We start from the raw sequence: 20,876 nt of genomic DNA, 5'->3' as shown, positions 1-20,876 counted from the left end.
CAGACCTCCAATGCCAGTGTCGAACAAGTGCGGCCTTATATAAAAGGGCTGTGAAAGCAGCGGCACACATTTAATGAAGAGGGACTGAATGGACTGCGCGCTCATTTGGATGTAGATTTGTGCCTGGAGGACCACTTACAGTGAGTACAACTACAATTAACTTTTTGTTTTGTGTTGTTTTCTCACAGATAACAGGCTGCTTAGGGAGAAACGCGCCATCAGAGTGTAAACTGAAATAGGCTACGGTTACAGGTCGTTATACTGGTTATACTTGTTTGTTTTTTAAATTTATTTTAGTTTTTTCTTCTTTTCCATCAGCATCCGCTCTGAACAATAATGCGAGTTTGTCCGTGCTCTTCAGTCCGGAATGATCCGATTTTGGTTTTAATAAAAGAGGTTTTCTGAGGGGGCATCTGTTGCACAGACATCAGCTTTTTGAGTTTTGACGTGTGGTCAAGTCTGCAGTGGCATAGTGTAGTTTTACCTTGAGTTATACTAAGAATGATGATGCAATTTTCAATTACAACCATGAGGGTCTTTGGATAATATGGGTCTGTGGAAGTGCTTTCAGTGGGCTCATGGGTCTTCCAACATCCACTCCAATTCCCAACCCCCTTTATGCACAAGGGGCTGTGATAAAATGCCTCTGCCCCAGTTACTATATGTTTTTAGTATTTTTAAGTCAAATCTCAGATATGGTGTACACTTCCTGATAAGTTGGGCGTTTTCATGAAAAGGTTTGGGAAGCTTTGCTTTAGACTGCACAAGCCATTTAGTTTCCTGACACAGAGATTACAAAATCTGTTTTTTTTTTAAATTAACTTTCTTCTCTTCAACTTATACATATTTATACACAGTGACAGATTTTTGGCAGAATAAGATAAACAAGTGAGATGTTCATGTCAGTGTGAAATGCTGTTAAAATGTTAGTTATTCTGGATGCATACAGGAGGCTGGGTGAGGCAGACTGGTGTGAGGAGAAAACCAAGTTGCCTGTCTAAAAAGTGGCAACTGTGGCAAGTGTCCTTGCCAGTCATAGAGAAAGAGATAACACAATCTTTTCTGTCTCACCATGCAAAGCACTCATCTGCTTTGCCTGTCTTGAAGTGGCACAGAGATAAATGTTTGGGGGTTTGATTGAATATTTTGGAGGTCAGCCTCTATCGCCCAGCCCTCCTCTTCTGAGTGTAATTAAAAGCCTAATCCAAGCTTTGAAGCTGCTATACCTGCTGGAGTAGCACATGTGTGACTGGCCTCGGGGCAGTGGCAGCTCTGCGTAAGGAAGCCAAGAAGGGTGGAATCATTTTGGTGCTGAGAATTTTTTTTTTTTTTTTTTTGAAAGAAGCCACGATTCTGGCACAGTGGAGTATAGCCCGAAGCTCGCTGACACCATGGCCGAATTGGGAACTAATGTGATACTGAGCACGTTCCTGGGTGGCATGCTGGTGATATTAGTGGTGATGGTGCTCTGCTATTTTACCTGCAGGCTGGCTGGTTCACTTCCTGTGGGTGGACCAGGCAGATTTTGAGGCCACTCGTGGCCTGCGGCATCTGAGAAATGGTAACGGCAACTTGCCTCTGGCATATCACCTTGTACTTATTCAGGGCTGGATCATGCCCTTTGGGGTTCAAACTCGCCTGTTTTCATTAAACCAGATGGAGCATGGCAGACTTACCGGTCCAGACAGGATCTTGGAGTTGTTGGCAAAGCAGGCGGTTTCATCATAGTCAGTATGGAGAAGTGCTGTTCAAAGGTATGGGTGTGTGTGCATTGAATGGCAAAGGAGCTTCAATGGAAAACAAGTCCATTATATTGATCGATTTAACCATGTCAGTGTGCAGTACATTCACGCTGCAGTATGGAGTGTATGACGTAAGAGATGTTTGCGCACAACCCTGTTCAGACTCAACAAAAAGAAACAGAAGCATTGTGTCAGAAATGTTCTGATAAAAGTGGGGCTATCTCCAGTTTCTCTCTCACGGGTGGATGTGCGCAGTCAATCATCAGTGTTAATCGGCTTTGTTATGGCCCTTAAACCTCTCAGTGCTATGGAGCACAATCCCATTAAAATGACCTTGACTATAAGCACTGGGGAAGAAAGGAGGAGGGTGTTGATAATTGCACATGAAAGCCTTACTGACCAGGAGCCTTCAGGGCCCCTGTTGTGGCTACTTACATTCACAGCAAGGCCTCAAGCTTAACTTCACCCAGCCTTCTTTTGTTTCTGCTGCGAAGCCTGATGGTGGGCTGAGTGATCTGTTTTCAACAAGTGAGAACAACAATGCCAAGAAATATCTTTTCATCTGCTCTCATTTTGAAAACAGACTGCTGGTTGTACTTGTCCTCTTGTGCTTTTTCTGCCTCTTTCTTCTTTTGTTTGGACTGCACTGACTCTCTCCAGTTTGTGTTTAGCTTGCACCAAGCAAGTAACTAATATTCCACTGCGGATGGCTGCCACATGTTCATTAAGACAATCCCGTGGTCACACTAGTCACCTACACGTTAGGTATTTGCAGTGGGAAAGCATGAGCATGAAGTGTGTTATCTGGCTGAAATAAGTGTCCTTTGGTAAATCATCACAGAGTAAATAAATATTAAACCAGTATGTCAGAGTCAGGGTGCGACGAGATGACACAGACTTAATTATTGGTGTGCTTGTCCTTTTCTCTGCCAGCCGTGCGCCAACTGCAGACAGGCTTCCTCAGCTGCTCCAAGTGGCATGTTATGGCTGTCTAGAGCCACGCGTCAGCCACACAGAGACGACAACATGAAGGCGACAACCCTGCTCATCGTTTGCTCCTGTATGATCTTTGGGAGTCTTGGGAAGCCACAATTCCCAGGTTAGTTACTGTGTTATTAACCAGTCGCTGCTGGCGCTGTCACACAAGCAGATGAGAGACGTCCAGCACAAAATTATTGAAAATCTTTAAGGAAGGATATTCTTCTACAAATGATTTCCTGTGGGGTTTTTTTTTAAACTGGACATTTTCCCATGGAAGTCAATTTGTTTGCACCACAGAAAAATGAAAGAGATTCAAATGGTTTGTAAAACATGATCATCAGATTAATCTTCTCCGGTGTATCTGAGAGAGTTTCACCCCAGGACTGTGATTTAGTTGTATCTTAGCTATCAATTAATTTGACTACTTTGTAAAGAAATTAATAATAATAATAATAATAATAATAATAATAATAATAGTAATAAAATGTCCATTGTGTTTAACCAGAATCTAAAATAACATTTTCAAATGTCTTGTTTTGATTCCAAAACACAAAGATATTTAAAGCAGAAGTATGCGATCCGGTCGTTTTGGCTAATGTTGCGTTCCAGGCAGGCTTTTGAAACCGTAAATTACAGCTTCAAGTCACGACTTACGACTTTGTAGCGTTCCAGGCAACCCACTCGTGTTTTTCCGACCTGTTTTACCTGTGAAAGTCACTATAACGGCCACTCGTAACTTCCGACCCGTGAACTCGTACCAGATCGAACTGGTACGACTTCACAGGTCGGAAAAACACGAGTTGCCTTGAATGCACCATAACAGTCCTCGTCCCTACGTCGCCACATTCACGGCGTTCCTTGGCTGCACACACAGCCCTTCATGCCGTTCTCTCTCCTCATTGGATAAAACTTGTAGGATACGAGAAATGTTTTCTCCTCGGCTCAGAGCAGAGCAGAGGGACTGACAGACCCGTGTTTCAGTCCAAACACTCTATGTAAGTGATTGCTGTCGGAAGATATAACTATTTAAGACTTATATTAACACAAAAATATCGCTTACTTCTGCTTTAATGAACTATCACAGGAGAGTAAGGAATCCAAGAATCGGTAAACTATTAAAAGTTAGGTTAGGTTAGGTTAAGTTAATTTTATTGGTCTCCACCAGGGAGAAATTTGTCGTGGAGACAGGGAACATGTTGCATACATAAAAAACACATACAGTACAGTGCTATTTGATTTGATGTGAGAGCACAGATAGTATGACATAATACATATACACAATGTGTCAATACACTAATCTGTTGACAACGTTTATTGAAGTGGTTCTACATTCTGAATAATGTGATCAATAAATCTGTTCAATCCTGTAACTACCAAAGCTAACCAGACTCATTGTTTTTTCACTGTGACACAGAGCAAGAGAAGGATCCTAAGTTTTGGAATACGTGGGCGCAGAGGACGCTGAAGGAATCTCTAACGCTGCAAACTCTTAATAAAAACAAAGCAAAGAATCTCATCCTCTTTCTTGGAGATGGTAAGACATGACTTCATTGTTTATCTATACTCATTTGTAAAATAAGGTAAGATTATACTTTATTGTCAGATCACTCTGAAATTTGTCTTGTGGAGAGAAATGATGAAATCCCCCTTAAAGGGATGGTTCACCCAAAATTCAAATTTCACTCATTATCTACTCACCCTCATGTCGACTAAGGGCTGGGAGAAGTTTCAGAGTCCTCCGTGCCTTCTCTGAGTTACAGCGGGGCTCCGTGCAGCACTGCATGTCCATATGACGGTTGCGAACGGAGCTCACTTTTCTTCATCCAAAAAGACACACCAAAAAAACATCCAAATACCTCCATAGTGCTCGTCTGTAATGTCCCTCTTGTATTGAAGCCCCGACATGAGAAATTGTTCAGAAAAAAATTAAATAAGTCTATATTTCAAGCTTGTTTGTAGCGGAAGCTCCCAGTGTCTCAGTTCACTGCTCTTCCTGTGTCAGTGCAAATCACGCGAGATTTGCATTGACACCCAGTTCACGGCTCCGCAAATCGCGTGAGATTCCGGCAGAGCAACACTGGGAGCTTCCGCTACAAAGAAGCTTAGTAGATAGACTTATTTAATTTTTTTCGGAACAATTTCTCATGTTGGGGCTTCAATACAAGAGGGACATTACAGACGAGCACTATGGAGGTATTTGGATGTTTTTTTGGTGTGTCTTTTTGGACGAAGAAAAGTGAGGCCCATTCGCAACCGTCATATGGACATGCAGTGCTGCACGGAGCCCCGCTGTAACTCAGAGAAGGCACGGAGGACTCTGAAACTTCTCCCAGCCCTTAGTCGACATGAGGGTGAGTAGATAATGAGTGAAATTTGAATTTTGGGTGAACTATCCCTTTAACCCTGTGTAAAACCATAAAAGTAGAAGGTAGTCTTGCTGCAGAGGGATACCCTGTATCCTCATAACCAAACACCCAGACTGTCAGTGCAGAGCCTCGACCATTTTGCCCTTGTAATTTTTTAAAATAAAGATATGAAAACGTATTGACAGTTTAACTGAGCTACCACATCTAATCGAGTTGAAATGATGATGTTACAGAGGATCCAGTAATCCAGTGGAACATAAATGAGATTTTTCAAATGTTTTCTAATGAATAGCAGCAAACAAAACAACTGTGCTGCCGCCACATCACTGGGCTTGTGTCTGTGCGGGGACGCTCATTGGTCACACAATAACTTTTATCCTCCATCGGGCCTCCGCTCTCTCTGTTTGGACTACAGGCACAGCACGACATTCTTGCGCACTGCAGCATACGCGCTCATGTTAGTGTAGTCAGGCAATAACAGACAGCGTCTTGCAACTTTTTTTCAAAGCTGGTGAGACATAACAGGGAGAAATTGTCTAATGTTTACTTAATGTTTGTCTGCTTTGTACTTTGAAAATCACTGGATTGTGACAAGACTCAGCCGCACAATGACGTGCTTCCTGTTTGCAGTTCAAAGCTTCAAGTATTGTGCAACAAGCACAATCTCCCACCGTATTTAAATGTTAATTTTAACGTACCTTTTTCTTGAGGTGTTTAAAACTGTTGCTTCTTTGGTGATATCTTTGTTTTTGTTATTTCAGTTTAGAACACCAAGCACCAAAAGCTTAATTTACGCCCGTCTTACAATTTACCGATTTGTAAAGATGTCCTCACCTCCTGTGGTTATCCTTAGTCTCAGGTATCTAGACAACCAAACGACAAAGAATCACTGCAAGTTCTATTCATCCAGCAAGTTACAGATTAACTGCACAGCTTCTTCTCTTCCCACATCACCAAAAGTATCTTTTTTCATCCCAATGTTTCTATCTTCTTTCTCCTGTGTTTGTCCTTCCTAAGTCTCTGTTTTAAAAGTAATTTATATCAGTGAAAATGTTTACTCAACAGCAGCAACCTTGTTCCCAAACAGCAATCTTATATGAGGCAAACTGAGCTCAGCAGTGACTGGTGGATAGATAACAATGTTTATCATGTGGTAGCTCTGTGGGAACATGAATGCAATTCTAACAGTCGACCTGCTTTTGTTGTTCAGGGATGGGCATTCCCACAGTGACGGCCGCCCGAATACTGAAGGGTCAGCTAAAGGGGCAGAGCGGAGAGGAGACGCAGCTGGAGATGGACAAATTCCCTTTTGTATCTTTGGCCAAGGTCTGTTACAGTTATTATATCATACATATGTTTGATTTAACCTCCCAGTCGCAATTAGGGAGAGCAGCACTCTTACCATGTTCAAGGAAAACTAAAAGCATGGTTACAAGCAAACCATTTTATTTTTCAGTTAATTGTACACAATGTTTTTTGTGTACGTCATTTTGGTTCTAGTAGTACTTACATAATTACAATTATGTATTACATTTCGTGCAATATCTACTCACTTCTGCTTGTGCATCTGGGTGTAATGGGCATCGTGCAATACAACCTGGCACTTGAAACTAATGTGCACTTTAGGGCCTTGTGCAATACTATCTAGCAGGGCATCGTGCAATACAACTTTACTTGTTTACTTACGTGCACTTTAGCACTTGTCACTTTAACCCAGCACTTATGCACTTTATCTCCCAGAAGCTCTTATGGTCCCCCTACCCATGGAACGTGTTTGTCAATATGTTTTACATTGTCTTAGTCGTCTTGTTATCCTTTCGTTGTCTACATTATTATGTGTATCAAATGAACTGTTTTTATGTTTATGGAACTCTGGATAGAAATAAGCACTTTTGCTACAATCCGGCACATTTATATGTTTTTATGTCCATTAATGTGCATGGTCCCATCCAAATAAACAAATAAAGTAAAGTATATGTATTGATTGTTGTGGCCATAAATAGCTTCCTGGCAAAGGCCTGTGACTGTGGACAAGGTCATATGTGTGTCATGTCATACTGTGTGTTATGTTACAGATATGATACACACATTGTTGAGTGGTTTGATCACTTATACCTTAGGCACACACAACATCAGCAATGACAATGTGAGAAGCATGAGTGTGGTAGCAACCCAGATGTTAACAAATCCTATAAAACCACCAAAACTTAGGGTTAATTGATCCCACCACCAAGTGTGTAGTCAAAGCCTGAGCTTATTTCTCGGCGCCTCTCCAAACACAATCAAAAGCACATGAATGAGCCTCGGCTGACATATTCTTTCATTAGATTGGCACTCCAGCTTTAGCGTAGGTGGTATTTGAGACTTAAATTCAAAACATATTTTCTTTCATCTCATACCTTAATAGCTTGCATTCATTGGCTCAAGTGCACAATAATGCATCTTTGATCATTATTTCCATCAGCCCAAGGGGATTTGTAAAAAGTGCTCCATCTAGAAGTTACTGTTCATGCCTGATTAAAAAGGACTTAGCCGTAAAGATAGAAAATGAATGATGAATTGCATCAATAAATTATCGTCAACTCTAGCTGTAAACATCCCCTAGAGCATCAACCGTGTTTTCGTCCATGGCCGGTATTGTAGGAATAACACCTGTCATGTTTAAACTAATGAGAGCAGAACAGCCGTAAACAGTCCTATCTGACGACATGTCCATGTGTCTCTGCAGACATACAACACTAATGCACAGGTGCCAGACAGCGCCGGCACCGCCACGGCTTACCTTTGCGGGGTCAAGGCCAACGAGGGCACGGTGGGCGTGAGCGCAGCTGCGGTCCGATCCCAGTGTAACACGACAGAGGGCAACCAGGTCACCTCCATCCTCCGATGGGCTAAGGACGCAGGTAGAGGAACACTGAATTAACACAACGAAGCACAGGCCACTTTCACAGACATCTCCTCGGCTGCCTTGCAGATTGTACTGCGTGTTTCATATCCAAGGAAACGTAATTCTGGGTGTAGTTAATGCTGTGTAAATAAGAAGTGGGAACACTCAGTGGGACGACTTGATCGCTCAAAGCACTGACTTTGAAGTGTTTTTGAAAGTGATGCTGTTAATACACATTTTTTCAGTCTGCTCATTCCTCTTTTTAGCTATTCATCCTTTGAACTTGAGCGTGGCTTGAAATTTCTTTATCCTCATTTACTAACTTGACCCAAAGTGTTATTTTTTGATGTGTTCTCATTTGAATATACAAGGGTTAGACTTTATGAACTTATTTTTCAAAAAATTCTCATGTTTGGCCGTCTTTGCTGTAAAGTTTCACATGGATTCTGGTTGTTTTTTTCTTTGCTGAACCCTGACGTATCATTGTCATGCTGGCATATCCATAGAGCCAGATGGGAAGCCTGAGGAACCATGTCTCAATGGAGAAATTGTATTGATTAAAATCCGGGGTGATCGGGGTGCTGGGTGGTTTAGTGGTTTACAATCCTTTGCACATACCATTCCCCCAGTCTCTCCCTGCATTCCTGTCCATCCACACTAACTGTTTTATCAAAAAAAAAATGCAAAAAATACGAAAGAAAGAAAAGGCCTGGATGATGACACTTTCCTCCATAGAATCAATCAGAATCAATGAAAATGTGCTTTTACTTTTCAAGGATGATCACAGCTTTACACAATCTGCTTGAACACAATGTTCTTGTCTGAACACAACTTTTTAAAGACAAATTGATAAAAGGCACAGCAGAAAAAGGGGATGAGAGCTGTGAAAGGAGTTAGTAGTGGATTTTCAGAGAGCAGTGGTGGGGATAAGCTGGGGGTGGGTGAGGGTCAGGGTGTGTATGTGAGAGAGACCATGTGTGTATGTGTGTGGGTTCAGGGGTCACAGATAATAAGAAATCCAATCATTCCAGAGGGAACAGGGCAGGGGGCCGCTGACCTCCTGCACAAAGCAAATAGAAATGTGTTTCTCATCAGGTCACATTACGACACCGTCCCCTGCTGGTACACCCTGAAGAGGAAGAACTCTTTTAGGTCCAAAAAAAAAATGTTCATGTGTTATTTTGTGATTATAACATTTAATAGCTCTTGAACCGATCTTTTAGAAAATAGACGAAAGGTTAAGGTCCAACTTTTTTTAATTATTATTATTATTTGGATTATTCTGGATCTAAACCACTGTTTTACTGAAAAAATGCACGTGTGTGTCAACTACAGGCAAGTCAGTGGGAATAGTGACTACGACTCGTGTCAACCATGCAACTCCCAGTGCTGCGTACGCCCACAGTGTGGACAGAGACTGGTACTCGGACAATGAGATGCCAGCTGAAGCAGTGCAGGCCGGCTGCAAGGACATTGCCAGACAGCTCTTCGAAAATATTCCCAATATTGATGTAAGTGAAAAAAAAATAGTGGAAAAACTATCAGCATCAATTCATTCATTTTACAAGCAAAAATAACAAACATTTCCTCATTGTTCTTGGTGGATTTTTTTTCTATTTGTGTGAAGCAAGATGAAGAAAAGAGAGTGAAACATTTCTTGATATCACATGGGAGAAATATTAAGCGGTCATAATGCCGTCTTGTCACCACCTAGATAGATATTTGAGCTGCAGCAGCTAAAGCTAAAGCTAAAGGGAATAATTACAAAGTGAAAGTTGGAAAAGAGGGAGGAAATGTGGTGAAATGAAGCTGATGGTAAAAAAAAAGTGATGGGGAACATGTGGAGTGGTTCATGAGACAAGTCCGGCCCGGTCGGTCAGTTGGCCTGTCTCGGGTCGTAATGTGTTATGAAAGGTCAGAAAGAAAATCAATAACCTGCTCAAACTACACAAACACAAACACATAGGATATGTTTACTATGATAACAGATGTAGGTGTACTGCTGCTTCATCCCTCTGACTGCAGGTACAACTAATGCAGTCTAACATGTTTTAGAGAGGCTTTTTTTTGGTTGATTGTTTGCAGTCATGGTAGTTATATATTCATTTTGTTATAATGTTAGTCATAAGTAAATGTTTGGTGCTTATAGGTAACCATTTGGTTGAGAGCTTTGAATCGTCAGTCAGCGGGGGTGGTACGGATTATTGGTTCAGAATGAAACATCTCAACAACACCAAGTATTTGATGGGTAGCCATGAAGTTTTGTACAGGCATTCATGATTCAAACACAATAGAAACCAATGACTGCCCTGATCGCCATGTAAATTCATGGTCAACTCTGCCACTTCCCTCCACAGCCATCAATTGGTCATGATTTCAGTTTGTGCAGTGCTTTGGTTCATAATCAAATGTCTGCAAAACAAATGGCCTGGCACTTAGCTGATGTTTGGATGTGAACAGGATAAACCAACAATCATTATTATCATGTTGTTATAATCATGAGATTAATCAATAATTAACATGACGGGAATTTATACTTGCTAAAGATCAACATGTTAGCATTTACTGTATGACGTTGGCTTCAACTGTGATGAGCATTTTTTTGTTTCTACTGTACATTTTATTGCCATTTCATGAAACAAACTACAATATATCATTCAAGGGAGTAATTAACAAATTAATTGATTGATTTAACCAGAAAGCTCTCTTGTAACTACAGTAGTTTAAGATGACCAGGTAATTACATCATTGACCTTAAAGATGCACAAAATCAGTGGAGAAAAGGCTCTTTGAGCATGTACTTGTCACCTGCTGTAATACACTGTGCTAACCAGATTGTGTACAAAGTACATTAACAACCTAACTGCAGCATTGTTCTGCTGTCTTCTTCTACAAAGGTTAAGCCTGTAATTTTGTTTTCAATTCTCCTGTTCTTCAGGTGATCATGGGTGGAGGGAGGAAATACATGCTTCCTAAAAACACGTCAGATGTCGAGTACCCCGACGTGCTGAAGCACAGGGGCACACGAAACGACGGGAGAAACCTGGTGAAGGAGTGGACCGACAGAATGAAGGATAAAGTAAATTACTCCTCCTTCTTCCCTCTCTTTGCGCTTCTCTTCTCTCCTCTCCCTCTTTTATCTTTGCAATTGCATTTGCATATTGACTTCAAAGTGACTGTGGTGTTACAGTACCAGTCATACCGTGCTGTACGTTTGTGTCTTTTTTGTAACTGCGCAGAAAGGCCATTATGTATGGAACAAGATGCAGCTCTTATCATTGAACCCTAGCAATGTGGATTACTTATTGGGTGAGTTTCCCATCTCAGCGTCTCATTGAAGTGTAAATGAAGCCATATGTGTATGCATTTTTGCCATGGGCTTATTTTCTGTGTGTAATATCTTATTTCACTCTGAACTGTGCCTTGCCCTCACCCTGTTATTCCAGGCCTCTTTGAGCCTGCTGATTTGACGTATGACTTGGAGAGGAACAAAGACACCGATCCTTCACTGACAGAGATGGTGGAGGTGGCCATCAAGATCCTGAGGAAGAACCCTCGTGGATTTTACCTGCTTGTAGAAGGTTAGTTTGTATCTCAATCATAGTGAAATTGGCGAAATTTAAAAATCTGCGTTTTCATTTTCTTTTTTTAATTTACTGATTTCTGTCCAAACTGCCCAACTTATTTAATGAGTCAGACAGATGCAGAACCTTGGATTGTCTTTGTTATCCTATCCTCTCTCGTTTCTTTCTCTTAAACTACTTCTGATTATCCACCTTTTTTTTTTAAGTATATTTTTTGGGCTTTTATTGCCTTTAATTGATAGTGCAGTCGAGAGAGACAGGAAATGGGAGGCAGAGAGTGGGGGAATGACACACAGGAAAGGGCCGTCCAACGCGGGACTCGAACCGGGGCCCTACCCAGTGAGCTAAACGCCGCCCCAGATTATCCATCTTTTTCCGAACGTCAAAAATGTCAGCCTGTTTTGCACTTCCGGTGGAATTGTATGTTTACATTTTCATGGTTTCAGTCGTTGTCATAGTTGCGGCTTTTTACATGGATGTCCATTTATGTGGTAGGCTATCCATTGTTAAAAGCAATGACTGAAACCATGGAAATGTAAACATACAATTCCACCGGAAGAGCAAAACCGGCTGACACTTTTGACGTTCGGAAAAAGGTGGACAGTCAGAAGTAGTTATGTCACACCTTGACACATCTGGCTACTTGCAACATAATGTAGACAGATTTGTTAGATTGTGAGATGCACTGGGAGGGGGGACTGTATCATATAAGCGCTAAGTCTGAAGCATAGTGAGACTCGTGTTTCTCGAACCATGGAGGCTTGATTAGTTATCACAGTAAATTTCCACAAAGGCACAAACAGATGATTTGAACTAAGTTGAACTGTGCCTTTCCCAATCAGGACATGCTGGGATTGTCAGTTAGGACATTACACAATACAGTGGGGTGTGTTTAAGCAATATTACCCGAGAGGGTGTGCTTTAACGTCATTTGAGCACGACGGTGAGCGCCTCGGTCCGCAAGCATCAATTACCAACAAAATAAAGCGTATAATTAAATAAATATTCATGTTGATGGACGTTTTGCTCTCAAAATTTAAAGTTTTTTGCGAGTGTGCTTCCCGTTTCCATGGGAATAAATGGGGTCTGACTAATAACTGAAACACAATCAGTCACGTCAGTAGACTCCTATGTGTAATGGAACCTAGTTCACCTCTACAGCAAATAGTCCGAACCTTAGTAACGACCTAGCAACAGAAATGATTTTCTAGTCCCAGATGAGTGAACTCTGAGCTGACGTTCATGTTTTAACGCGGTCTCGGACTTTCCCGAACTAAATCAACACTGCACAAACTCGCCCAAATTATAACAAAGATGCCGTTTTTTTTCCTTTCACAGATGTAGCTTCTACAACCGCAAACTCTGCATGTAAATGAAGTTATAGCGCCGTGTCGCCGACACAGCTGATAGAGAAAGCCAAACGATTTCTCCAGATTATTTAAAAGCCCAAAAGGCGCAAGCAAGAGAGAGGGAGAGAGAGAAACATACAGGTAATCACCTCCGTTTTATCCAATGAAATATTCAGCTCCAGGCCATATTTAAAAAAACATATTCACCGCGATCACAACTCGTGTCTCTCCGACTTTGTAACGTTACACACATGGGAGGGAGACAATCCTCTCTTGGCTGTAACGGGGAAGTTTACAATATATTAACAAAAAATAAAATAACATAATTGTTCTATAAATGTGACTTTGGCAGCTGTCAGGAACACCCTACAGGAGGTCAATGTAGTTTGTGATTTATTTTCACGAGTAATAAACATGACGTTTTTTAAAATAAAAGGGGGAAAAATCCATGTTGCCATGGAGATGTGTAAACAACATGACATGGCGAAGTAATATTTTCAGTGATGAGTCAGCCGTGCTGTAATGCTGATTTGAGCACGTTCTAAATGTCTTATTGACCAATCAGATTGCTTGGTCGGAACTACTTGTATAATTAATGATTAGGATTGGTGGCATTATGTGGAAACTGCATTGTTGTTATTGAATGAACAGATAATCCTATTTGTGTTCTACCTGTCAGTGAAAAGATAGAGAGCTGGTTCACATCTTTGTCTCAAAAGTGGAGACACAGATTTGGCCATTACATGTCACTGAGTGGCGTCAGTTCTCATCATTGATTGATGAGCAATATTCTTCTGGAGGATATTCCTTAATTTGGTGTGAGCACATCTAAAATGTCCCCTAGGTTGAGGTCTGGTGATTGTGAGGGCCATATGATGTGATTCACATTTTAAGAGTCATCAAATCAGTCAGTGACCCTCATGCCCTGTAAAAGGGGACATTATCATTTGCCAGGTTTTTACTCTAAAGGTCCAGTGTGTAAAATGGGAAGGGAACCGTGACATCTGGAGCGGTCCGTTTATTAAACGAAAGGAGTGGTTGTAAAAGTTTATCAATACTTTAGAGACTAATTTTTACAATCTGGAGTCATGTAAACATAGAATGGAACATGGAAACATGACGCTCTGCCAGCTGTGCGGCGAGTGAAATCAAATGTGTACGAGCTGAGAAATGAAACTATGTATAATACTAACAGTATTTGTGAAAACACACACTGTGGCTGCACTTAGGCAGTTTTTAAATCAATTATTTATTCTAGGATTTATATGTTATTTTTCAGTTGTCCCTCTCTCACCCGCCCCCGACAGCACACAGGGATTTAAATGTAAAACGCAAGTTTGTCCCCTTTCAGCTAGCATATTCAAAGATGGCGATGCAACATGGCAGCTTCGGTTGGGTGCACCGCCACCTATGTACTTGTAAACAACTCATTCTAAGCTACGAGACAGCTTTCATTTGTATGCAATTGTGATTAGACTTATATGTATTTATGAAAGCAATATTTGATTTTTGCTAACAAAAAGCCAAATAAGTTGCACACTGTACCTTTAACATGTTATATGTCTGTAGCAGCCTAGCTTAGCATTAAGACTAAAAGAACAGCAGCTACTTCCTCTAAAACCACACATTATTTTTGAACAATTATTGTTAACACTTAACATGCATTAGTAGTTGTCTTTGCTTCGACAAGCATGCCCAAGCATGAAGAAAACATGACTCATTTTGTGGTTTGTGCAAACAACAGTGGTTTCATGAACTCACTTGAATTAGAGTTTTCCTGCAAAGGCTAAGCATTTAGGTCAGCCAATCTTTACATTGCCAAGTTGTATAACAGCAAATGTAACTGGGGTGGAGTTTCTCAGTTGGCCGTGTCTTTAGATTTAGAGACTTTTTGGCTGAACCACAACAGTAGGGTGAGGCTTTTATGTAATTTCCTCTTTTTTAAACACCATTCATACCTGTAACCTGGCCTCACTCCAGTATGAAGCTTTGTCTTGATCTGCTCCTGTCACTACGTTACATGTAAAAGGGGAACTATTCAAATCCGGTCACTTCTCCATTATTTTGGTAATGCTCCTCTTTTCCATTTGTTTACAATGAAGCTGGCAAAAAATCAATACATGGAGCGGTGAATAACGTTATACGATGTTACGACATGTGTATTTGTGTAGTCTTAACCATTATAAACAAAAGATTGCCGGTTACAGAGCACGTTTGTGTCGCAGTGTGCAGAGATGAGAGCTGGGACATCGGGGCGCGACAGAGTAACTACACTGATGTTGCAAGGTTGGTTTTCAGCCAACCTTGCAACAAGGTGGAAGGCAGAGAGCCTCCGTTCTCACTCATAACAAGTCACAAGTCATGGAGTTAACTATCACAACTATCACAATTAGTCCGGAGCTTTTTAATTAAGGTAAAAATGTAGCATTGGGATTTGGGAGACATCCTGCTTAGTTCCTCTTTAATACAAATTTAACACAGCACTATTTCAGATTAAAATGAACTGTATGCTAATGATATGATTGCCCTAAACCAATGCAACTTTTATTTAAAGGAAAACTTTGAAAGTTTGTGTGAAAATCATAAACTCTGATATTTATTGTGATTGTTCCAGGAACTAACAAATTAGATTATTGACAGTTTGTGATGTTCTGGCTTTTTTAAATTGGGTAAATATCGAAACGAAATCTTTTTCAAACCAGTGGGAAACATTAGTGGTTTACTTAGTGGCACTAGGTTTCAATACAACTTCAAGTCTTTTACTAAATAATAAACAACAAGAAGCTCACAACATTCAGTAATATTAACACTGAACAGATGCAGAATATATAAATGCCTGTAAACAACTGATACATAGGATCCAGTGACTCAAAGTTAGAGAGGTGCACGATGGCACTAAATAAATACATCTATCAACCATGCAATCAGGGAAATGTGTGTGATATAAAAGGCCACCTATCTATGAAAAAAAAAGATGTGAATCACTCCAGAAATGGTTTGTATTGTTCTGGTTTCATCATAATTGTCATCTGTAATGGAAAATTTGGGTGTAACCCACTGAATGTTAATGACTGTCGTATGGCTATGCTAAAATCACTGACATTCCTTGCTCCTTGTGGAAAAGTGTTATTCAGTTAATTCCTTGGGTGATAACAGTGTGAGGTACACCAGACACAGAAACAGATTGAAGGACAGAAGCCAGAGGAGCTCTGACCTCCAGGGCTCTGTGTGCTTTGTAAGGTGCCATCAACAGATGATCGGCGCCGAGCATGAGGTGGCACAAAGTTATGGTGTATGGCCTCCAGACAACTCTTACAGCCCAGGGAGGAGCACAGACACAGACACACACAGATGGAATGTATTAATTTGGTTGATAAACAGCAAGGAAAGTCTCCGCACCTAGTGCAGAGATGATGTCAGCTAACGCCAGAAAGGCTGTAGAATGCCAAGGGGGGGTATGTGCCTGATCTTTTTCTCTGTCTGTGTCCTTGTTTGATCTGCCGTAGCAGGGCCACATATTACTATAAAGATAGAGTGCCTGAGAAACATCTTCAGGCCACTCACTCACTGACTGTACTCCTGTTCGGTTGTGTTTGTGTGACTCCATTCATGAATGCTTTTATTAAAACTCAAGAAAGACAGCTGACGTGTTAGTTATCCTTTTTTAAATACTTCAGTTGAAGGAACAACATTTTTGCCACCACACATCCTAACAAGCAGAGACACTGAGACAGGCATTCAAGTCAGTTTCAGCAGAAAGTGTCAAACTGATGTTACATAGAAGAGGAAGAGGAATTTCGGGGTTGGTAATCATGTGTACTTGGTAAACACCTGCAAATATGACAGTTATTGTTGAGCCAGACTGAGGAGGAGTAGAGAGGTCAGCGTGTCTCAGACTGAGTGCTTGTTGGCTCGTCTAATCACGTCTGAATCTCCAGGCCTCACACCGTTTTCATGGTGGAATATTGGATGATGCATCTGAGTGATTTTTGTAACTTTACGAAAGCATCTGTCTGACATTAATGCCTACTTCACACAGTGATTGGACAGGTTTGTGAAGGTGAGAATGTGAACAGGGTTTCAATTCTGTTTTCATTCTCTTCAGATACTTTGGCATGCTGTCTGACTATCTGAAAGTTTCTCTCTCACTAGAGCCATTTTTAGACGGTGTCTCTCTTGTGTGAACATCGTCAGTCATGGTCAAACAGCATGTCATGTGTAAAACACAGTCATCTGATGTGTTTTATGTTGTTTTTGTGTGTTACAGGGGGACGTATCGATCATGGACACCACGAGGGTAAGGCCAAGCAAGCTCTGCATGAAGCTGTGGAAATGGACAGGGCCATCGGCCGTGCAGATCTCATGACCAGCATCCATGATACCATGACCGTAGTTACTGCTGACCATTCCCATATGTTCAACTTCGGAGGCTACACACTCAGAGGAAACACAATATTTGGTAAACTGTTATTATGATGCACATATTTATTATTGTTGTGTTGTTGTGTTGTATCAATAACTCATAAGAATAGCCTAGTTAAAATGCTGAATGTTTCTATCCACAGGTCTGGCGCCCAAGTTTAGTGACATTGATCAGAAGCCATTCACCTCAATTCTATATGGGAACGGACCGGGTTACAAAGTCGTCAGTGGTGAAAGGGAGAATGTGTCCACCATTAACTACCGTAAGTAAAGTAGTGTAGCCACCAGGTTGGTGTGTGTTTTATAATAGCGTTTTCCGACAGACTAATTGTAACAGAATATACACCAGACAATAATACACCAATGGGGCTATTTTTTTCCTCCATGAAATGTAACATTTTTTGTATTACAAGTTTCTTTGAAAATGAATTTGAATATGCAAATGAGCCACACACTTGGTTGTGTAAAGCTTCATTGTGGTAGGAGTAAAGGAAAGCCTATTTGGGTGTATTTTGGGCATATTCCATTAGTGTATGGCTCATTTGCATATTCAAATTCATTTTCAAAGAAACTTATAATACAAAAAAAATTACATTTCATGGATACTTTCATTGTGTAAAGTTTCATTGGATAGCAGTAAAGGAAAAAAATAGCCCCATTGGGGTGTTGTTTTCTGGCCTTCTTGGCACCATACACTTTATATACAGTTAATCAATCTTGGATTGAGGAGAATTAAACTTATTTCCCCAACTAGGATTTCTTAGGACTTTAAGTATGTTGTTCTGGACACCTCAAAGAAATGATGTCTGGTGAAAAACATTCTGTTACAATTAGTTCTATTTTTGGGTCCAAAATTAGCTAGATAGCCTGGACTATAACTTAATTTCAGAAAATTGGGCAGTTGGTGGTGAGTTTTATTACGCCCCAAAATAGGTAGGTACCATCATATTGAAGCAAATTTAGTCATACAAGGAAATATTGCAGGAAAGAACACAATATTAATTTGACCACTCCACTGGTATCTGCTATGAGTGATAACACAAGAGCATGCTTTAGTTGGGGTTTGCTGTGTGCTGCTGGCATTTAAAGTAGACTTTCAGGGACTAGCTAAGGGACGATTAATGGCAAATTACAGTAAGATATCACAAAATGACTTATTAGAGGAATTATGTAGCTCTGAGTGGTTATTAAGTAAACTCAGGCTACCTCTGCGTAGCTAAGACTGAAGGTGCTCTGTAGACAACACAAGGTTTTGTTTAAATTTCATCCTTATTTCCTGTCTTTGTTCACGCATAAATGTTTATCTGCCATTGACAGACATGTGTATTGCATGTTTACCTGTCTGCATCCCTGTGTGTGCGCACAAGATAAACAAGATGGGGGTCCATTCATAGAAAAACAACTTGTATTATCACTAATCGTCCAGAACTCCACAGGGAAACTTTAATTAAGGATAGTGATTTTCCTCTCCATTTCTCATTATTACCATTTTCTTTTTTCTTTTTTTCCTTTTTTTTTTTTTTTACATTTCTTTCTCCTCTCCTTTCCTTCCTTTCAGAGGAAAACAACTACCAGGCCCAGGCAGCTGTACCTTTGAGCTCGGAGACTCATGGAGGAGAGGATGTTGCTGTATTTGCTAAAGGTCCTTTGGCTCACCTGCTTCACGGGGTCCATGAGCAGAACTATATCCCCCACGTTATGGCTTATGCAGCCTGCATCGGCCAGAATAAGGAACACTGTAAGTTAAGCAGTGGGACTGACGGTTTACGTCCCGTCCTGTCCAGCATAGCAGCTCTTCTGACAGTCACCCGACTTCTCTGCTGACCTATCCCAGACCACTGTAGTCCTGTTAGTATCCCTGTTTAAACATGTCATACATTTTACAATATCAATTTTTTCTTTGTTTTTAATTTTTTTTTAAATTTCATGCAACAGTATATTGTTCATGGGACCACTATAAAGACACTGTCATGTTGTGATGATTAATGGACAAAGGCTTAAGGTTGTCAGTTTTGTCTATTAAGGCAAATATGTAGAATATTACAAAAATCATTCAGCCCCAATGCACTGAAATGAAAAATGGTGTCACAGAGATCTCAGTTGTGATTTGTCTCTCCAATAGTTTTTATTAAGGATTTTAGGACCTCTTTGTTTGATGTAAACTCTTTAGGTTTGAATTGATAGATTGGCTTTTCAAACATTAGAATATGTTTCATATTTTAAATGTGCAGTTAACAGAATCTACCTCATAAAGATCTCTCATGTAATTATGGTGTATTTACAACACATTTCGAAGGATACATTTCCCACCAAAACCAGAGGAAACTGAATGTAAACTAAACAAAAGAAGATAAAAAATTTTGTCATACACCTTGTGCATACTTGCAAAAAGCCCACCTGCCATTGTTCTGTCCAATAACAGAAGTTGTAAAATCTCTTAACCAATAAAGAAAATGTGTTTGTTTTCTGATAAACTTGTTGTCAGTTTTGTTTTAACATCAATGGTTTTAACTTATCTGACGTGTTTTTTTTTCTTTTAAATCTGACTTATATTGATTTCCAAAATGTATCTATCCAAAATTTTATTTTTTTTGAAAAAAACTTTTTCAGATATTGTTTCTCGAGGACAAAACTCTTTTTTTACGGAGACCAACTTTGAGACCAACTGAAGGCTGAAAGCCAGCTAGTGCCATTTTCATAACATGTAGTTTACACTTCTCCATGTAAAGTCGCACATATTTATATTTTGTCACACAACACCAGCATGTAGCAGCATGTGGCATGTCATATATGCCATATATGTTGTACTTTTCCATCTGCTTTGCTGTGGCTAGTGAGGAATGTGAATGGGCTGAAGCCACTCATTCCTTGGCATCTCATCTTCACTGGGAAAACAGGACCCATGAAGCATGAAAAGGGGAGCTTTAGCTTAAACGCGTATGAAATGAAGTCTTCATGCTGTCACCAGCACATTCTCAATATCAGTTCACACAATGGCTGAAGGCCTTGGGGGCCACGCTTTATGCTTTCATGTACACTTGCTTTAATGATTATGATTTTATGTCTATGCCTCTTGGCAGCTACAAATCGTTGTCTTGTAATCCTGCTTCATCTTTCCTATTCTATATTTAGAGATAGATGATGATGGGTATCAGATGGTATGGCATGAATATTCAAATGGGCTTTCAACTCTCAACTTGATCTAGCTCTCAAATACATTTGTGCATGACTCACTGTGCCTCTTAGATTTCCAGAATAATGAAACCCTTTATTTCTTAAAATGATGAAACAGGTGATGAAACCAGTAAAATGTCTCACCATCAGTACTGGTACTTAAACTAGTTGTGTTTCAAAGGCTTTAACAAGCCATTGCTGACGAAGTCCTCTTGCATTTATTGTAGCACAGACAGTTACAGTTGGCCTCACAAGACATACAATTATCTCATGTGAGCCATACTCTATATCACAAAGCTGTATATAGCTCTGCATACCAGAAACATTGTAATTTTCTGTCTCAAGGTTCTGAGACTTTGGCTTTTTTTATA

At 40.3% G+C, this 20,876-nt stretch overlaps 1 protein-coding gene across 1 annotated transcript; it reads left to right on the top strand.

The window, feature by feature from the left end:
* The first annotated feature begins 1 nt into the window (after position 1).
* On the top strand, positions 2-19,797 carry alpl (alkaline phosphatase, biomineralization associated). Its single transcript, XM_085777786.1, has 12 exons — positions 2-140; positions 2,676-2,841; positions 4,138-4,257; positions 6,300-6,415; positions 7,818-7,992; positions 9,312-9,487; positions 10,915-11,055; positions 11,216-11,285; positions 11,423-11,557; positions 17,177-17,368; positions 17,475-17,594; positions 18,890-19,797. Exons 2-12 carry the CDS (start codon positions 2,721-2,723, stop codon positions 19,153-19,155), a joined length of 1,632 nt encoding a protein of 543 aa, XP_085633912.1. The 5' UTR covers positions 2-140; positions 2,676-2,720; the 3' UTR covers positions 19,156-19,797.
* Positions 19,798-20,876: the final 1,079 nt, after the last annotated feature.

Source organism: Trachurus japonicus, chromosome 5 (assembly GCF_045865225.1).
Source record: "Trachurus japonicus isolate A0001 chromosome 5, Traja_1.0".
NCBI classification, from domain to species: Eukaryota; Metazoa; Chordata; class Actinopteri; order Carangiformes; family Carangidae; genus Trachurus; species Trachurus japonicus.
Note: the sequence above shows the minus strand (reverse complement) of the source record. Positions and strands in the feature narration are given on the sequence as shown.

What these genes read in the sequence shown, in the direction of transcription:
- alpl (XM_085777786.1), top strand. Translation starts at nt 2,721, where the DNA reads ATGTTATGGCTGTCTAGAGCCACGCGTCAGCCACACAGAGACGACAAC. An exon ending in TGGGAAGCCACAATTCCCAG is followed by an intron (nt 2,842 to 4,137) that starts GTTAGTTACTGT and finishes ACTGTGACACAG; the next exon opens with AGCAAGAGAAGGATCCTAAG. An exon ending in CCGACAGAATGAAGGATAAA is followed by an intron (nt 11,056 to 11,215) that starts GTAAATTACTCC and finishes GTAACTGCGCAG; the next exon opens with AAAGGCCATTATGTATGGAA.